This window comes from Octopus bimaculoides, chromosome 11, assembly GCF_046866305.1.
Source record: "Octopus bimaculoides isolate indiv1 chromosome 11, ASM4686630v1, whole genome shotgun sequence".
In the NCBI taxonomy this organism is placed as follows: Eukaryota; Metazoa; Mollusca; class Cephalopoda; order Octopoda; family Octopodidae; genus Octopus; species Octopus bimaculoides.
This window is the reverse complement of record NC_142938.1, coordinates 43,638,227-43,656,084: the sequence shown is the minus strand read 5'-3', so window position 1 is coordinate 43,656,084 and position 17,858 is coordinate 43,638,227. Positions and strand designations below refer to the sequence as shown.

Here is a 17,858-nt window from a genome sequence, read left to right as displayed (position 1 = left end):
TCATCGACCCCAAAAGGATAAAAGGCAAAGTCGACCTCAGCGGAATTTGAACTCAAGAGCATAAAGACAGATGAAATGCCACTAAGCATTTTACCCGGCATGCTAATGATTCTGCCAAATAATAATTACAATGATAGTGGGAATAGTGACAATATGAAAGTGTTGTTGTTTTATTGCATTGTGCTGTGATAGATACTAATAGATGGTAAAAGGAGGGGAGAAAGCAAGAGCGCATCCAATTGAAATGAGGAATAAAGGAAACCGAAGAATTAACAAATGGCCTTTGAGATAGAAACCTGAAAGAAAGAACAATTACACTTACACACACACTTGCATACTCATACACACTTGCATACTCACACACACTTGCATACACACACACACCCACACACACTCTTAAACCTACTTGCACACTATTTAAAGACACACATGCACATAAACACACAAGACACTCACATACATAGACACAGCACACACACACACGCAGTGACATTAAGATGGTGGATGTTTTAGTGAATGCTTAACAAGAGTTTCAAATAAAAAAATATCAGTGAATAAGATGTTTATGAATGCAACAAATGCGCAAGGCAAGCAACAACAAAGCAGTAATGACTAGGTGCTAACATATTTGGGAAATGCTATAGAATTTTCTGGCTACTGATGTTGTGTCCTTCCACATATTTCCATCAACACCATGTTCTGGATTATCTTATACTATGATAGTGGTATATTTCACACACGAAAATATGGAAAATCACTAGGCTACAACTGAACTCACAAACTTTGTTCAAATATATTGTTTGACCCTTTAGCATTCAGATAACTCTGTCAAATGTAATGCTTATTGATCCAGACTGTTTTGGATTAATCATGCATTACCTTGTAGCTTTGAGATTTTAAAGATGTGATTCTTTATTCTTAGTACAACATTGTAAGGTAGATGTTAGAGGCCACATCTTTATGGTGAAAGCATAAAACAGGTAAACTATTTGAGCCAGATATAGCTGGTTCGAATGCTAAAGGGTTAAATGAAGTTGTTGCTGTTGATGTTTAGCTGTATGTGAGCTGTGACTAAGTAGATTTACGATCAAGGGTCTTTCAGGTTTGACCATATCTTTTAATCAAGCACAGGACTACATTATCCAATATTTCATTTCTTTTTGAGATGGGTGTGAGTTTAGGGAGATTTAGCTGCTATTTCTAGTAGGTCAAATAACTACATAAGGGTTCCCTGCAAGATTGCTCCCCAATGCTTCCACCATATTTATGTACACTTTCTCGATTATATGTCACTCTACACTAGTTTATAACAAATACTTCCATTGACTTATGTATGTGTACATATGTATGTACAAGTCAAGCATATACATTCACATACACAATGGCATGCTTGCTAAGCATACATACAAACACGAATAGTTAATGTTGCTTAAATTCCAATGGAAGAATTCTGATTCTTGGTTTGGAGATTGACTCTTTCTCTGTTGGTGAGAAATTCTAAAATAAAACCAAATGATCATACATATATACGTGCATACTGTAAGCAGAGCAGTAAAAATATGCAAGGCTTTGCTCAAGTTCAAAATGTGAATTCCATCTTGTTGTATACATTCCAATGATGGAGCTTTGTATCTTTCTTGGAGACCAGTTCCTTGCTTACAGGAAGATTTCAAATAATTAAAAACAGAAGAGACCATACATAAAAATAAGAAATACTGGTGCAACTTAGAACAACAACAAACCAGTACAAATACAGATTTGATAATGTATGTATGTATGTATGTATGTGTGTGTGTGTGTGTATGTATGTATGTATGTATGTATGTATGTATGTATGTATGTATGACATTGTTCAGTTTTATTTCAAGATTTCTTGCCAATAGGGAAAGAGACAGTTTCTAACCTAGATCCAAGGCTTTGTCATTGGAATTTCAACATAAACAACAGGGTATTTTTGTTTGTATATATGTATGTACATATGTATTCATATAGACACAGGTGTAGCTGTGTGGTTAAAAATATTGTTTCCCAGGCATGTAGTTTTGGGTTCAGTCCCACTGTATGATACTTTGGGTAAATATCATATACTATAATCCTGGGCTAACCACAGTCTAAGGGCGGATTTAGTAGATGGATCAAGGCAGATGTTTTAAAGCTGAATGCTCTTCCTGTTACCAAGCAAGATAATATTTCTCTATAGCCAGACTTGTTTTCAGGGAAGACAGGAAATGAATGATATCGCTTACAACCATCATGTGATATCAAAACAAACACATACACACACACACACAGTAAGAAGCCCATAGACTTATTTCAGTTCCTGTTTACTAAATTCACTCATAAACTTAGTCAGTTCTGGTGCTCTAGTAGAAGATGCTTGCCCAAGGTGGTGCTCAGTGAGACTGAACTTGAAGCCATATGGCAGGGATGCAAGCTTCTTAGCTCCATATAATGTGTGTGTATATATGTATGTATGTATGCATGCATGCATGCATGCATGCATGTATGTATGTATGTATGTATGTATGTATGTATGTATGTATGTATGTATGTATGTATATATATATATATATATATATATATATATATATATATATATATATATATATATATACATATACATACTACGTTACGGGGATGTAAACATAGCACACTGGTTGTTAAGCAGTGATAGAGGGACAAATGCAGACACAAAGACACATACACACACACACACACATGTGTATATATAAATATATACATACGATGAGTTTCTTTCAGTTTCTGTCTACCAAGTCCACTCACAAGGTTTTGGTTGGCCTGAGGCTATAGTAGAAGACACTTGCCCAAGGTGCCACGTAGTGGGACCAAACCCAGAATGATGTGGTTGGGAAGTAAGCTTCTTATTACACAGCCATGCTGTGTATATACACATATATTATATATATGTATTATATATATTATGTGTATATATATATATATATATATATATATATATATATATATATATATATATATATGTATATATGTGGGCATGTGTGTGTATATATGTATATATAAAATTGACTATAGAAAGTTTGAGTTCATAAAAGTGAGAGGGAGAGAGAGATAAGTGGCAGAGAATTTTGCAGACATGTCTTACTAACACCAGCATTCAAAAATAGATAATAATGATTTTTATTTTATTTTATTTTTATAAATTTATATAACTTCTGTAGCACTGGTAATGGAACCAATAAAAACATCTATTTTCCCATTTTATAATAAATTGGATAAGTAAAGTTATTATCAAAATTTTGCTCTCAACAGAAAAACAAAAATTTCTGAAAAGGTAAAAAGAAACTTTATATATTTTATTTTAGTTTAGCATATTTATCTTATTTTACATTTTTCTTTTCATATTAGCACAAAATAGACAATGAGCTTAATAACACCCTTCAATTTAATCTTGATTGCAGTTAATTCCTGAGATGGGTTTTACTTTGTAAAGTCTTTAAGTATTGGTTGCTTCATGTGGTCTACATCCACTTTACAGGTTATTCAATTCTCACTATTCAGTCTTCTGTCTGTCTGTCTGTCTGTCTGTCTGTCTGTCTCAAAACTTCATAACTGACTTTCTACATTACAACCTAATTGGATTTCCGAGCATTGCTGTCAGCTCTGAAACCTCTTTAGAGATTTAAATGTAGATCTACAACTGACTGTATTGATGATATAAAAACTGTATTGTCTGTTAAGGTCAATTAATATTACTTGTGAATAACACAGACTGATAACACGGAAATTATCTGCAAGTTTGGAGACAATGGCTTGTCTGGGTGAAGAAGGGTTGGTTGTGGTTGGTAGTTATCACATCAGTGCTAGACAAGGAAGAATTTAATTTGAATGAAGTGGTAAGGTGAGTAGTGCAAATAACATTAGTGCCACACAGATAAAGTGTCATGATTCAAGATAGATGATCACATGTTCATAACATTATATATGCGTTGTATGGCAAAGTGAGACAAGAAATTTAAGGCTTTAAGCAGAGCACATTTCCAAGAATATTGATACAACTCACTGTTACCCTGCAACTCTTGCTATCACAATATTACTACAATCATCAAGGCAGCAAGCTAGCAGAATTGTTAGTATGCCAGACACAATGCTTAGTCACATTTCATCCACCTTTACATTCTGAATTCAAATTCTACTGATGTTCACTTCGCTTTTTGTCTTTTCGGGGTCAATTTGAGCACTGGGGTTGATGTAATTGACTTACACACTTCCCTGAAACTACTGGCCAAAATTTGAAACCAATATTACAACAATCAATCTGGTTGGATGACTTGCCTGGACCAGTGTAACTCTTCCAAGCCAAATGTCCTGATTGAGCAATGAGGCATGAATGTCTGGCCTAAGTTTTAGTCACACTGGTCTTTTGCTAGCTGAAATATCTCATCTGTATATGCCATAAGTATAGATAATAGCAGTAGTTTGCTAACTGAATTGATTGTTCCTGGCCATTGACAGTTTGTTGTCTGTTCATTCATTCAACATCTAATGCTATTCACCACTGACTCAATAACATCATCTACTAAAATAGTTAACATCCAATATACCGCATTCCATGATTTCAACATGCCCTAACATGTAGGTTATATGCAATTCAGCCTATAGCTGAGTATGACTTTAAACTGAATCTGGTAGTGAGACCCTGGTTTAAGAGTTCTGGAGGTTTTGAGGAGTGTGGAGCCATCTCTTAACCAATATTGTTCCCAATCTACTTTGACCCTGAGCAGTAGATATTACTATGTCCACACCACCAAGTCCTCATTTCTCTGAAATATTCAATTCTGTCAGTGATAATAAATGGTACTCTTCCTGTGTAGCATAAACACAAATCAACATACCACTCACTGTAGCCATATTGTTATCCTTACATCCACCACCTTACTTCTATAAATCAGGATTGTTCTTTCACCAGGTAATGTAGTTGAGTTCCATAATCAAAGAGTAGTATAACCCCATAACTCATGGTTAATCAACTAAGAAGCTGACATCTTGAACAGACATATCCTCATTTTTATGTTGATAACATAAACACAACTCCATTTGTTTTAACAGAACTGATATTTTAGCATTTTAAGAAACCAGTTTTTAAAACTTATCTTCCCGATCTTTATGAAATTTCCAGAATCCTATCAACAAACAAGTTCTTTCTTTTCACCTAACAAAGTATTGTTTCACTGATGAGACCTAATAATACCGAAACATGGTTGAAATTGTCACTGTATTGCATTAAATTTTAGATTCAATCCCCAGAGCACTCAATTTTTAATTAATTTCTACTTTTGAGATAATCAATTTAAAGTGTAATTTTAATTAAGAGTGTAATTTTATTTAAATGAAATTTCATAATTCATTACAGTAATTATGTTAGTAACCACTTTACTATTTTTCGTGCAGCTGGCATCCCTGGAAATTTTCAAGTCATACTATTATAACATCTTCATGGCACATCATATGTATTATAGTCCATTTGTAATCTGGTAGAGTTGTTAGAATATAAGTCTACTGGTTGAAATAACAATCAACAGTTTATTTTTTATCACTGGCAATGCACTGTGTTTCTGGCATTCATACTGAATTATAATAATCTATCTAGGAAAATAGGGGTGACATAGGGTGAGGTGAGGGAGTAGAACTCACTGTTATCATTAACAGTGAACAGTGTATATTTGGCGGAGGTTTTGTTAGCAATTATACACACACATATTTCTCAGCTTTAGACCATATTTGCCACAAAAGACTCAAGTAATTGTGACTCAGCCAATCAGATGGATTGATGAGCTGAAATCTTCCTGCTAAATATGGCTTTTAGAATATTTAGGAACTTTGCTGATGGTACATAAAAAAAGTAGACTAATATAAAAACACTGCTATCAGATTCTATAAGAGGTTATGTAGATTTTCTCTACCTTCAAATACTGGTTTTAAATTTTGGCACAAGGTCAGCAATTTTGGAGGATAGGGTAAGTCAATTACATTAACCCCAGTGTTCAACTGGTATTTATTTTATCGACCTCGAAAGGACAAAAGACAAAGTCAATCTTGGCAGAATTTGAGCTCAAAACATGAAGACGGATGAAATGCTGCTGAGCATTTTGCCTGGTATGCTAACAACTCTGCCAGCTTGCTGCCTTCTAACTTCAAATATTAATAACAGCTAAAAGTTAGGTCAACTTTACCTTTCATCCCTCTGGGTTTGATAAAATAAGTACCAGTTGAACACTAGGAGGGGGGGTGATGTAATCGACTTATCCCCACCCACTTAATTTCTGGCCTTGTGCTAAAATTTGAAACCAATAACAGCTAAAAACACAATACAGAGTTATATTGGTAAATTTCACAAAAAAATTGTCCTAATTTCTTAACTTAACCTATCCTTGCAAATTATTAATAGTTGGATTATTTATCAGCATATTATAGTAACCAAATGTTCTTTTATTCATTAATTTTCAAATGCTTTTATTTATTCAACTGCTGTAAAGATGTATATATTATGTTTCTGGTTAAATAAACAATTTGAAAAATTATTCTCAAATTAATGTGATTTTGCAAATTGAACTAGCAGCACACAAATGTTACTTATTGTCAATTATTTATTAACTACTTTACAATCACACTAAAACTGTCCCATACTTCCAAACATGAGTGGAGAAGAGTTAGGTACCAGCCCCAGTAGAAGAGAAATGGTAGAGTGGAAATATTATTAATTACCAGATCAAAGGTCTTGAGTTCAAATTTCTGCAGTTATTTTATTGGTAATTTAAATCTATATGCCTAGGTATTCAGAATACATACAAGATCATCTGGTAATGTTAAGATGTATGATCACATATACATACATCATGTATTTCCTTGATTGCAAGGTGAGACCAGAGGAATGGTAGAGTGGAAATAGCATTGATTACCAGCTCAAAGATCTTAGGTTCAAATTCCTTGCAGGAATTTTATTAGGAATTTAGATATAGCTATCAATACATGCCTAGCTGTGGGGAACATGTAGAAGATCATTTAAGATAAACAAAATTCGTCTGAGATAGGACACTAGCCTATCATCAATTAACGCTATGAAATCAGAGTCAAACACCAGCTATTCAGATCCTGAGAAAAATATAAGATATTTACATTTGTAATTGTTCTTTGAGTTATGAGAACAAGCAAATACTGTAAAAGAATCTGAGAGTAGGTCACTTAAATCGTGCCATATCAAGAATAAAAGAAATATTATGTCACATAGGGTGAATAAATAAAATACTATTGTTCTGTATAAGCTCATACCAACCAGGGGGAGGGCAAATTTGTGTTCTTGTTTATGTTCTGTTGTGATAGATAAACTTTGGTACTCTCAGTGTTATTCAACTATTTATAGAATAGAATGAAAATAATTAATATCAACAACATGTTAAATTTAAACAATTTTAGATAATTCACTAAAAGAAATAGAGACAATTTAGGCTGTGCTTCATTCAGCTTTAAAACCTGAGTTCAAAGATTTTCCCAAACATTAAACATAGTTATTATTAGTACATCAAACAAAATATCTTGCAGTATTTGTTCCAGCTCTTTTATTTCATTTGTTTTATGTATGTTTCTGTATGGTAGCATGGGTAAGAAGAATATATTACTATTAGGCATTATATGTCTAAATTCTGCCTAGATTAGAAACTTTTATTATTATCATTCTTCCCTTTTTGCTCTCTGCAGTTAATAAACAAAACACCAGCCAATTAGTAGGATTGATTTAATCAGCTAATCCCTTTCTCTGAATATCTGGTCCTAAGTCTTTGTTAGAAAATACTCTTCTTCTCATCATCATCATTATTTAGGTGAGAAGCTGACAGAACTGTTAGCACACCAGATGAAATGCTTAGTGGTATTTTGTCTGCAACTAAATTTTGAGTTCTAACTCTGAGGTCAACTTTGCCTTTCATCCTTTCAGGGTCAATAAATTAAGTACCAGTGAAACACTGGGGTCGATTAAATCCCCTCCCCCAAAATTTCAGGCCTTGTGCCTATAGTTGAAAGGATTATTATTATTGTTATTACTGAGTGAGAGAGAAATGCATGCCATCAAAGTGACACAAATGTACAAATATACATTATGACTACCTATCTGATAAGGGTACACCAGGCACATGCAGCATGACCATATGTATGAGACATGGCAATATCATATTGAGATAAACAGAACATGACCTTGCAGGTAGTGCCCAGTTAGAATTTTCTTCAGGTTGTGTAGCCCATCCCACTTAAAAGGTCCCTGAATAAGGTTTGTTTAAGAATGATGAATGAAACACCTATGTTTTCAAAGGTGAATTATTCAAAGCCCCAAAGTGGGGTTTGAATTCCTCTCAACATTCTTTAGATTCCTTTCAACACATGGCTATGATGCTCCCCAACTATTCCTGTTCATGATCAGAGATGCACATCATCAGCCACCAAGGGACATGTTCAAGTGGTGAAGGTCAGACAACTGATAAGCAAATCTGTGGTATTGAGCAGAATATTTGCTGCAGCCCATATTTTACACAGAGGCAAAACATGATAACACTTTCAGCCAGTTAAGATCAGAAGCCATGAGAGCTACTGCCTGGTACTGCATCAGAGAAAATTATTATTATTATTATTGTTGTTGCTGTTGTTGTTGATGATGTCGCTGCTGCTGCTGCTGCTCTTCTTCTTCTTCTTCTTCTTCTTCTTCTTATTATTATTATTATTATTATTATTATTATGATGATGATGAAGATGACAGTGAGCTAGCAGAATCATTAGCATGCCAGGTGAAATGCTTAAGTGATATTTTGTTCATCTTCATGCTGTGAGTTCAAATTCTGCCGAGGTCAACATTGCCTTTCATCCTTTCAGGGGTCAATAAATAAGTACCAGCTGAGTACTGAGGTCAATGCAGTCAACTTACCCCTCCCCAGAAATTGTTGTCCTTGTGCCAAAATTTGAAATCGTTATTATTTTCTTTTTCTTCATGATTCTGTTTCACCCTCAATTTGTTGATCGTGAGTGTGTGTACATATATGTGTGCGTGTGTATGTATGTATTTGTAATATATATCTAAGCACACACACATTTGCACACATGCACACACATGCAGTCAGCATTGTCTGCACAGTTAAACCTCCACAAAGCTGGACAATATCATTCAGGGTTTTAGGTGTGGATATCCTATTTTTATTGTTAGTATTATGATGTAAGATTCATGGTTTAAAATGTCGGTCTCATTATAAAAGCAGTAGAGAGAGATTTAAGCTGCTACAAATCAAATATCAAGTCCTTGTTTAGGACAACAAACAATATTAACAACTTCAAAATGAGACATACTCCTCACCCTTATGAAAACACTTCAGCCAAACAAAGTTATACAAATATGAAATGGCATATAAGTCCCTTCTACATAAACCACAGTTTCAGTATTCTTCATTCCCAAAGCACTAAAGATGCATTAGAGAAAAGTAAAATAAAAAAAACAAATAAAAAAAAAACAGATGCTCAGAAGCTATATAGATTCAGGCATAGTTGTGAAGCTAAGTAGTTCACTTCTCAAACAAATGGCTTCAAGTTCAATTCCACTGTGTGGCACCTCAGGTAAGTGTTTTTTAATTACAGTCTCAAGCTGGCCAGTGCCTTGTTAGTGAAAATAGAAAAAGAAACTATGAGAAAACTTGTGCCTATATATACATGTATATATATATATGCATATATATATATATATATATATATATATATATATAATTTTAAATTTGGATATACACGTTGTAGATTGCTATTTAGAGCCCGTTCACTGTATTTGGTTATCTGATATCATCAACAGTAAGGATATAAATGTCACTGGATTTAATTCAGGAATTCCTTTGTGCCCGTGGAGTTTATAAGAAATGTTTTATATATTCTTTTATTCTTTAACTTGTTTCAGTCATTTGACTGGGGCCATGCTGGAGCACTGCCTTTTAGTCGAAAAAATCAATCCCTGGACTTATTCTTTGTAAGCCTGATACTTATTCTATCAGTTTCTTCTACTGAACTGCTAAATTACGGAGATGTAAACACACCAACATCAGTGGTCAAGTGATGGGAGTGGGGGGGACAAATACAGACACAAATACACATAAATATATACATATATATACAATGGGCTTCTTTCAGTTTCTGTCTACCAAATCCACTAACAAGGCTTTGGTTGACCCGAGGCTATAGTAGATGACACTTGTCCAAGGTGCTACACAGTGGAATCCGGAACCATGTCGTTGGGAAGCTTCTTACCATATCATTTTCATCCTCACCAACTTTTAAACCTTTGCCTGTCCTGTGTATCACAAGTGAGAAACAAGACATATTTCTTTGGTGCCCATGCATCATATATGATATGCATTCCCAATTCTTTTCAACCCCCCAAAATAACTTGGGGCTTATGAAAACAAAAAGCTTTATAATACTCTGAACACATGAAGGCTAACTAAAAGTCTGAAAACAAGCATAAATGTTTAGAACAAACATGAAAATGCTTTGGACATGCTGGCATGTTTTGATGGCTTGATAAGATCTGATATGTCTGAAGACTGAGTCATATTCCATTGTCTGCTTTGCCATAGTTTGTACAGTAGGATGCCTTTCCTAACACCAACCACATTACAGTGTGAACTGGGTTCTTTTTTTGTGACACCTGCACTAATGACGTTGCCAGGCAGCTTGCAACAACAAGCTCTCCTTCAACTGAGTGAGGCTACAGTAGATAGAGAGAGGTGGTTGTATGCTAAGAGATGACAGGCTAAAATATAAAAGAAGGAGTTAGAAGTGAACAGGTTTCTGGCTGCAGAGGAGCTAGATGGTAGCTCATGCTGTAGAAGAGTGAGTGGGGTGGAGTTGGAAAAAGAAATAAAAGTGAAGTGTCAGGGTGGACCCTGAAGATAGTGAATAGATATGAATGGTGACAGAAGAATAGGGAGTGAGGATTGATAGCGGTTGCAAGAGTATATGAGGAGAGAGAAGGATGGTTAGAATTGGGAGATGGATGAGAGGACAAATATAATAAAGAACAAAGGTTGAGAAGAGATTGATGATAAACAGATGGGGGCAGGGAGAGAAGCAATTGGGTGGGATTGAGGGGGAGTAGGCAGTGCATAGTAAACAGGTGTGAAGGGCTGATACATATGAGATAAGGAACAGTAGGTGATGACCAACAGTATAGAAAATGGTAAGAAGTAGCAGAATAGTAATAAGATAATAGACAAGGGGAGGATGAGAGAGAGAAGAAAGACAGAACAGTGTTGGAAGAGAGTGGGAAATCTATGGTGGTTGAAAAGTAGAGACAATTTGGTAGCACAAAAGGGTGATCAGTGTAAAATATGAGTGGAGAAAGGCAGTATTAAAAATTAAGGATGGATGACTAGTGAAGTGATTCTGGGAAGTGTAAAAGACGGGTATAAAGTACTGGTGCTGGTGCTATGTAAAAAAACACCCAGTGCACTCTGTAAAGTTGTTGGCATAAGAAAGAACATCCAGCTCTAGAAACAATGATAAAACAGACAAATAGAATCTGGTGCAGCTCTCCTGCTGACCAGCTCCTGTCAAACCATCCATCCCACGCCAGCATGGAAAAGGGATGTTGAATGATAATGATGATGATGATGATGATGATACACAAACACACAATACATACAGAGTTTGTTTTTTGAGTCTCAGTTTTGCCAAGATGGGCAGGTCTTCTCCAGTCATCCTATTCCTCTTAGCCCAATTTTTATCTCAACACATTTGTACTTTGGATGTTACACAGCCAAGGAGTATGCTAGCTTCATTTCTCTCTAATCTTCACAAGCCCTCTGCATTCACAGCCCTACATACCATGTAGCACTGCTGTTCATACACAAGCATCATACAATCTGTCATCGAGTCTGAGAGAGAAACCTTTTGTTACTAACAGAAGTAAAAGCTCTCTGAACTTTCTCCAACCTGTTTTCCTTTTTTTTCTAGCAACAATTCTTTCACATCTTCCTCCATTGTAAGAGAAACTATCATCGACTTCTAGCGGTCGTTTTGGGTATTTAAGAACGTCTACTTCCCATCTGCTCTTAGTGTTTATTGTTCCTGTATATCGGTCACATGCAAAGCTATTTTCTCTCTTAATCTGCCTTTGGTATCACTGCATACATACATAAGTATATACAGTAGTAGTAGCTGGGGGGGGGGGGGGGGGGTATGCACTGTAACAACATGTTGCTGCATCCACCATTTGTTGGCAGATTCCCTATTCCTGGTAGATGACACCTTTGCACCACTCAGGTGACAACCCTCTAAAGGAACGGTTTGGTTGTTGCTAGTGAGGGATTTACAATGTCAGAGGGCAAATCCTACCTCAATTTCTTTTAGCCACATTTTATGACATACAGAAGGGCTATATTTAGTGACATGCTGGTCCCCACACAACACATATATATATTTGCATATATATGTGTGTGTGTGAGTGTGTATTTATCTTTCATCTTTTATCAATTATTTGTTGCAGCCATTAGACTGTGGCCATGCTGGGGCACTGCCTTGAAGAATTTTAATTGAATGAATTTACCCCAGTACTTATATTTTTAAGCCTGGTACTTATTCTATTGGTTTATGCATATATATATATATATATATATATATATATATGTATGTCTGTCTGTATATACACACACATATATGTGCATATTTGCACATACATATGCATATATGTATATATATATATGCATACACACACACATAGACACCTATACCCCACCTCACCATCAAAAGGTGATGAGTCAAACAAGTTGTCAGCTATAGAAACATGTCATCATACCCTTTGACAGTTTAGTGAACTACTGTATGATTAAAGTTGTTGATACAATTAATCTATAAACACACACAACACACAGTCCACATGATGTCTACATTTATTATTCTATTGTTGCATGGGTTTGTTAGTTATTCAAATCTGTACCAATAAGGGAAGGGTGAGTGAATATATTATCGCCTTCCTTTCCTTCCTTTTATAGACCAGTGGTTCTTAAACATTTTTTCTTTATTTGTGGTGTCCTCTAGAGCAGTGGTTCTCAACAGGGGTCCATATAAGATTTTGCTGTTAAAATTTATCTGCAATATATTGGTTATACTTCTACAATACACAAAATATTTTAACAATTTCTTTTATACAATTCCTAATATTATTTAATTATGAAAATGTAATAAAATTTTTTAAACATTGAATGGCTAGTATGGTCCATCTGAATAAAATAGGATTCAAAGGGTCTATAGCTAAAAATGATTGAGAAATACTGCTCTGGAACAAATAAAAATATTTTGGTTCTCTTTAGGTAAAATTTCAAAAAGATATTGTTTGGTCTCAGGTCAACCCTAGTTGAGCAGATTTATGATCAAAAGTATTTCCCCCATAACCATCCTGTTTTAAGAGATATCAGGATTATATTATCTCGAGTACATTTCACAGCACAACTAGCTACATCCAGCATCAGACCATTTGGAAGCCACTGCCTTGATGCATTAGTAATGGAAATGAAATGGAATGGCTAAAATCTGGAAAACAAAACTTTGGCACCGGATTAAGCAAGCCAAGAGATAAATTCTACTTTAAGGTACTCATCTTTCATTAATTTCTTTTGATTAGAAACATCAAGTGGCAGTATATAACTGGTACTTATTTTAGTTGATTTCAGATTGATCTGAAATCCTAACTAAAATGCTACTCAGCCATATTGGCTGATTCAGTTTTTTTTCTCATACTGATCTACTCTATAAGGTGGTTGGCATTAGGAAGGGCATCTAGTCAAAAAAAACCATGCCAAAACAGACACGGAAACGTGGCACACTCTTCTGGTTCACCAGTTCCTGTCAAACCATTCAACACCTGCCAGCATGGAAAATGTACATTAAATGATGATGATGATGGTGACGACTGATTCTTTCTGAATAGACAAAAACTCAATTTTCTTTTGTTGAGAAAGAGATATATGTATATATATATATATATATATATATATATATATATATATATATATATTAGGGACAAAATCCAAAATTACAGGTAAAAACTCAATTAAAATCAATTTATATTGACTATATATATATATATATATATATATAGTCAATTGAAATGACTGTAGTATCTTTCTGATATCTACTTTAATGATCCTGAGAAAGTCAGCACTGGTGGAATTTGATTCAAGAATAATGAGATATAAGTTACATACACAAAGTTGAACATTTTAGTGACTGGGCCATCACTCTAATTATTTCACCAAGATGTTTAAAGTAAACGGACTTATAAAATTTACATAACACCAAACATAGTAATGAGTCTAAAGAGTCAACACCTATAGAGTAAAGAGTTTAACTTTATGATGAGGTAGGTTACTAAGTCAACCACTTTAACTACACAACTACCACTTCTTGGACTAGCAGAAAACAAAAAAATTGGAAATTAAAGAAAATTACAGGAAGCATTTTATATTCAGTACTAGCTGACTTTCCTTGTCAACAGGTGTTTATTCAGTTTTAGTTTGCCATTGACAGGTTGTACACGTTAGTAGTTTACTCTTACAGACTTTTCAACAGATTGTATCTTCACTGTTGACTCATCTTAAAATATTTGTACTAACACAGTGGCGGCACTAACATTTGATGCTATAATAAAAACCACTCATGAAGAATAAACACATTAATTTGCATTGACAGATATACTTGTGCTCTAATGTCTGTTCATACACATACTCTTTAATATGTATATGCAGAAACATTGATAAACACAAGCAAAGATACAGATGCATATGAACCTGCATAAATATATATGAATACACTTACGCATAAAAATATATTTATAAATAAGCTTATACAAACACACCCTGAATTATTTCCATCAAGGAGTAGGAATAATTTAGTTTGATTTTGCAATCAGTAGTACACACCTCTGGTTGGTTAATCTCATTGACGTCTTCAGATGAACAAAGAAAAAGGTCTTGTGTTCATGCTTTCCCCACCAAGATGCAAATGATAAAATACAAATCAAATGGGTCCATGTTATACACTTCCACAAAAATGTGTATTTACTCAACTCATGATAATTTTCTCTCACATGATAACATTTGCTTTTAACAAACATAACTACATGCTCTAAAGAAAAACAAGTTAAAAGATCTAAAGGCACTCTCATAATAATCACAAAAAAAAAAAAAACCAAATTAATTTGTAAATAAAAAAAATTATTTTGTGTTAAAAAATTTAAATTAATTAAAAATTTAAGCTTTTAAAATTAAAAAATTAAAAGAGGGAATAAGAGCCTCTCCACTGCCATTGGTAGACATTTCAAAATTATCAAAATTCAGACAGTTCTCGAGTTATAAAAATGTTTCATTCAGACAGGTTTATGAAGTAACTTGTGTAAAAGTGTAACTTGTACTGAAATTCCGCAGCCCCTTCTCTTTGTAAAAATGTTAAAGCAGGTCCCCAGAATATATCCTTTTCTAATCTAGGCACAAGGCCTGAAATTTTGGGGGAGAGGGCCAGTCGATTAGATCGACCCAGTATGCAACTGGTACTTAAAGGATATCCCTGAAAGGATAAAGGCAAAGTCGACCTTGGCGGAATTTGAACTCAGGTCGTAAAGACAGACAAAATACTGCTAAGCATTTCACCTGGCATGCTAACGTTTCTGCCAACTCGCCACCTTGATCTCCAGAATATATCAAAGGTTATTAACCCTCAGTATGTCATATGATCTCCATGATATCATGTAACTGATTACATATATACTTATATTCCATCTGGTTTGGATTTCGGTAAAGACTTGACAGTAACCACATCATGAAGAAACACAAAGTTAAATCTCATTGTATTGTATTTATCAGTGCATAGATCACATCACAGTACACCATGTCTTACATTGTTCATGAATATTCTTCACAACTAACATTTTGATATATATTGTTAAAGGAAAACAAAACAAAAATGTCTAGTCTTTTATATTAGCATTTAAGGTAAATTATGAGCTAATGTGTTTGATTGCAGATACTATGACAAAAATTTAAAGGAGGATTATTTGGCAGTGCAATGAACCTGAAAAAGTAAAATCAGAAAGAAGGCATCTGGAAAGCTATGTAATATGAGAAGGCCCTGTCACCCAATACAATAATGGAAAATGTTGTTCGTGAGGAAAGAATAACAAAAAACCTTTAAATCCATGAGGAGGTTGAAGATAAGCATAGGAGCAATAGTAATGAGATATATGCAATCAGTTTGAAATATGATTCTTTTATTGATATTGAGACAATATGTGGTACAAATGCCTTACAGGACACCTGTGTTGTAAGTTTTGTGTTTAAATCCTGTTGTAGAAGGTAGAGTTTTCTCTTAAAGCAAGAAATGTAACTATGTTTGCCCAAAAAATGAATGTCTAATTTAAAAAATCAATATTGATTTTTTTATTTAAGCACTAGAATGGAATAGGAACTTGTGATATCTTTGCCATTCCTTAGGATATTAGTGATTTAAATGAAAATGTAGCTAACGTGGTGAATTTAAACTGTGTCATGAACTTGACCTGCCACAAGTTCACTTCTTATTCTGCTAAATAAATCAATGCTAATAATATAACTTTTAAAACTCTATTTGCATTATAAGGTGCATGCTTAATTAAGTAATCAATATTGTCAATATGATTTTTGTCCTATTCTTAGAAACATCATAAAAAGAAAAAAATTGTAAAGGAATTAAATAATTTAAACAAGGAGAATACTCATTCAGGCAAACTGTTCCAGTAACAAAAAGTCATATTTTTAAAAAAGTGTAAAAAAGAAAAGACAACACACACAAATAATTATGGAAATTGGTATTCTTTCTAAAACAGTGCTATTAAAAATAACTTTGATTATATATCTCAACTTCAGAGTCAAGTTATTCCAATAATTAAACTTTTCTGTATCATTAATCATATCAACAGTGTTTCTGTTTATGCAATATTTCAATGAATTTAATCTCCAATTGTTATCATGCATCCTATTGCTGATAATGTATATTGTTCCAGGTTGATTTGAATTTGGAATCTGTATTAGCATCCCTAAAGAATTCTTGGTGTGTTTGATGGATAACGAAGAACAGTTATTTAATAATGGCAAATATATCTTGAACTAAATTCAGTGCTGATTTTTCTGATTGAGTCATTATTATGAGCTACATGGACTGCCTTCTGAGTTTCCACTGTAATTCTTTATCTATACGGGAAATTTCCTTTCATAATGTCATATGATCTCCCTTTTGGCACCATTCCTTATTTTGGTATTTCCTCTTTCATTAAAGCTTTTCAAAGTATCAAAATGAGGGAATGTCTGAATATATAGGATGTGGAAAAGAAAACCACACATCATTATGGTAAGAAATTTCAATTACGGATAGGGAACCACATTGGGAAATTTGGAAAAAAATCAAAGATACAATACACATAACTCTTACAGATAACCCAATCAAGAAAATAAGTACTGACTTCAACTCAACATGGATGCCTGCACAGAAAAAATAATAATTCTACATACACCAATGATTTACCAGGTTTAATAAATGCTTCTTGGGTCAGTTATTCATATTAGGATGTTAATACTATTTTTTTTTAAATATACAGGTTCTAGCTCAGATCCCACTTGGGACAATCTTATATATCATAGTTGTCAATAAAACTGATTGAAATGCATTTGTGAAAGCAAGAGTGTAGATAATAGTCTGAAAAGGTTTATTTACAGATTAATTTTGTTTAGATATTTCCCTTCTATATAGTTTGATGAAATAAATATTGTAAATAATCATTA

The 17,858-nt window shown here is 34.0% G+C and overlaps 1 protein-coding gene across 2 annotated transcripts in view; it reads right to left on the bottom strand.

Moving 5' to 3' along the window:
- The window catches only part of LOC106880322 (uncharacterized), an 86,867-nt gene that overhangs the window by 44,819 nt on the left and 24,190 nt on the right, over positions 1 to 17,858 (bottom strand). The window contains exon 2 of one of the 2 annotated variants that reach the window (XM_089359892.1): positions 13,000 to 13,140. The exons of the other annotated variant lie outside the window; for it this stretch is intronic. Within the exon in view, the coding sequence (XP_089216018.1) occupies positions 13,015 to 13,140 (126 nt within the window). The 3' untranslated portion in view covers positions 13,000 to 13,014. Of the gene's footprint in view, positions 1 to 12,999; positions 13,141 to 17,858 lie in introns of those variants that run through there. 2 annotated transcript variants of the gene reach the window in all.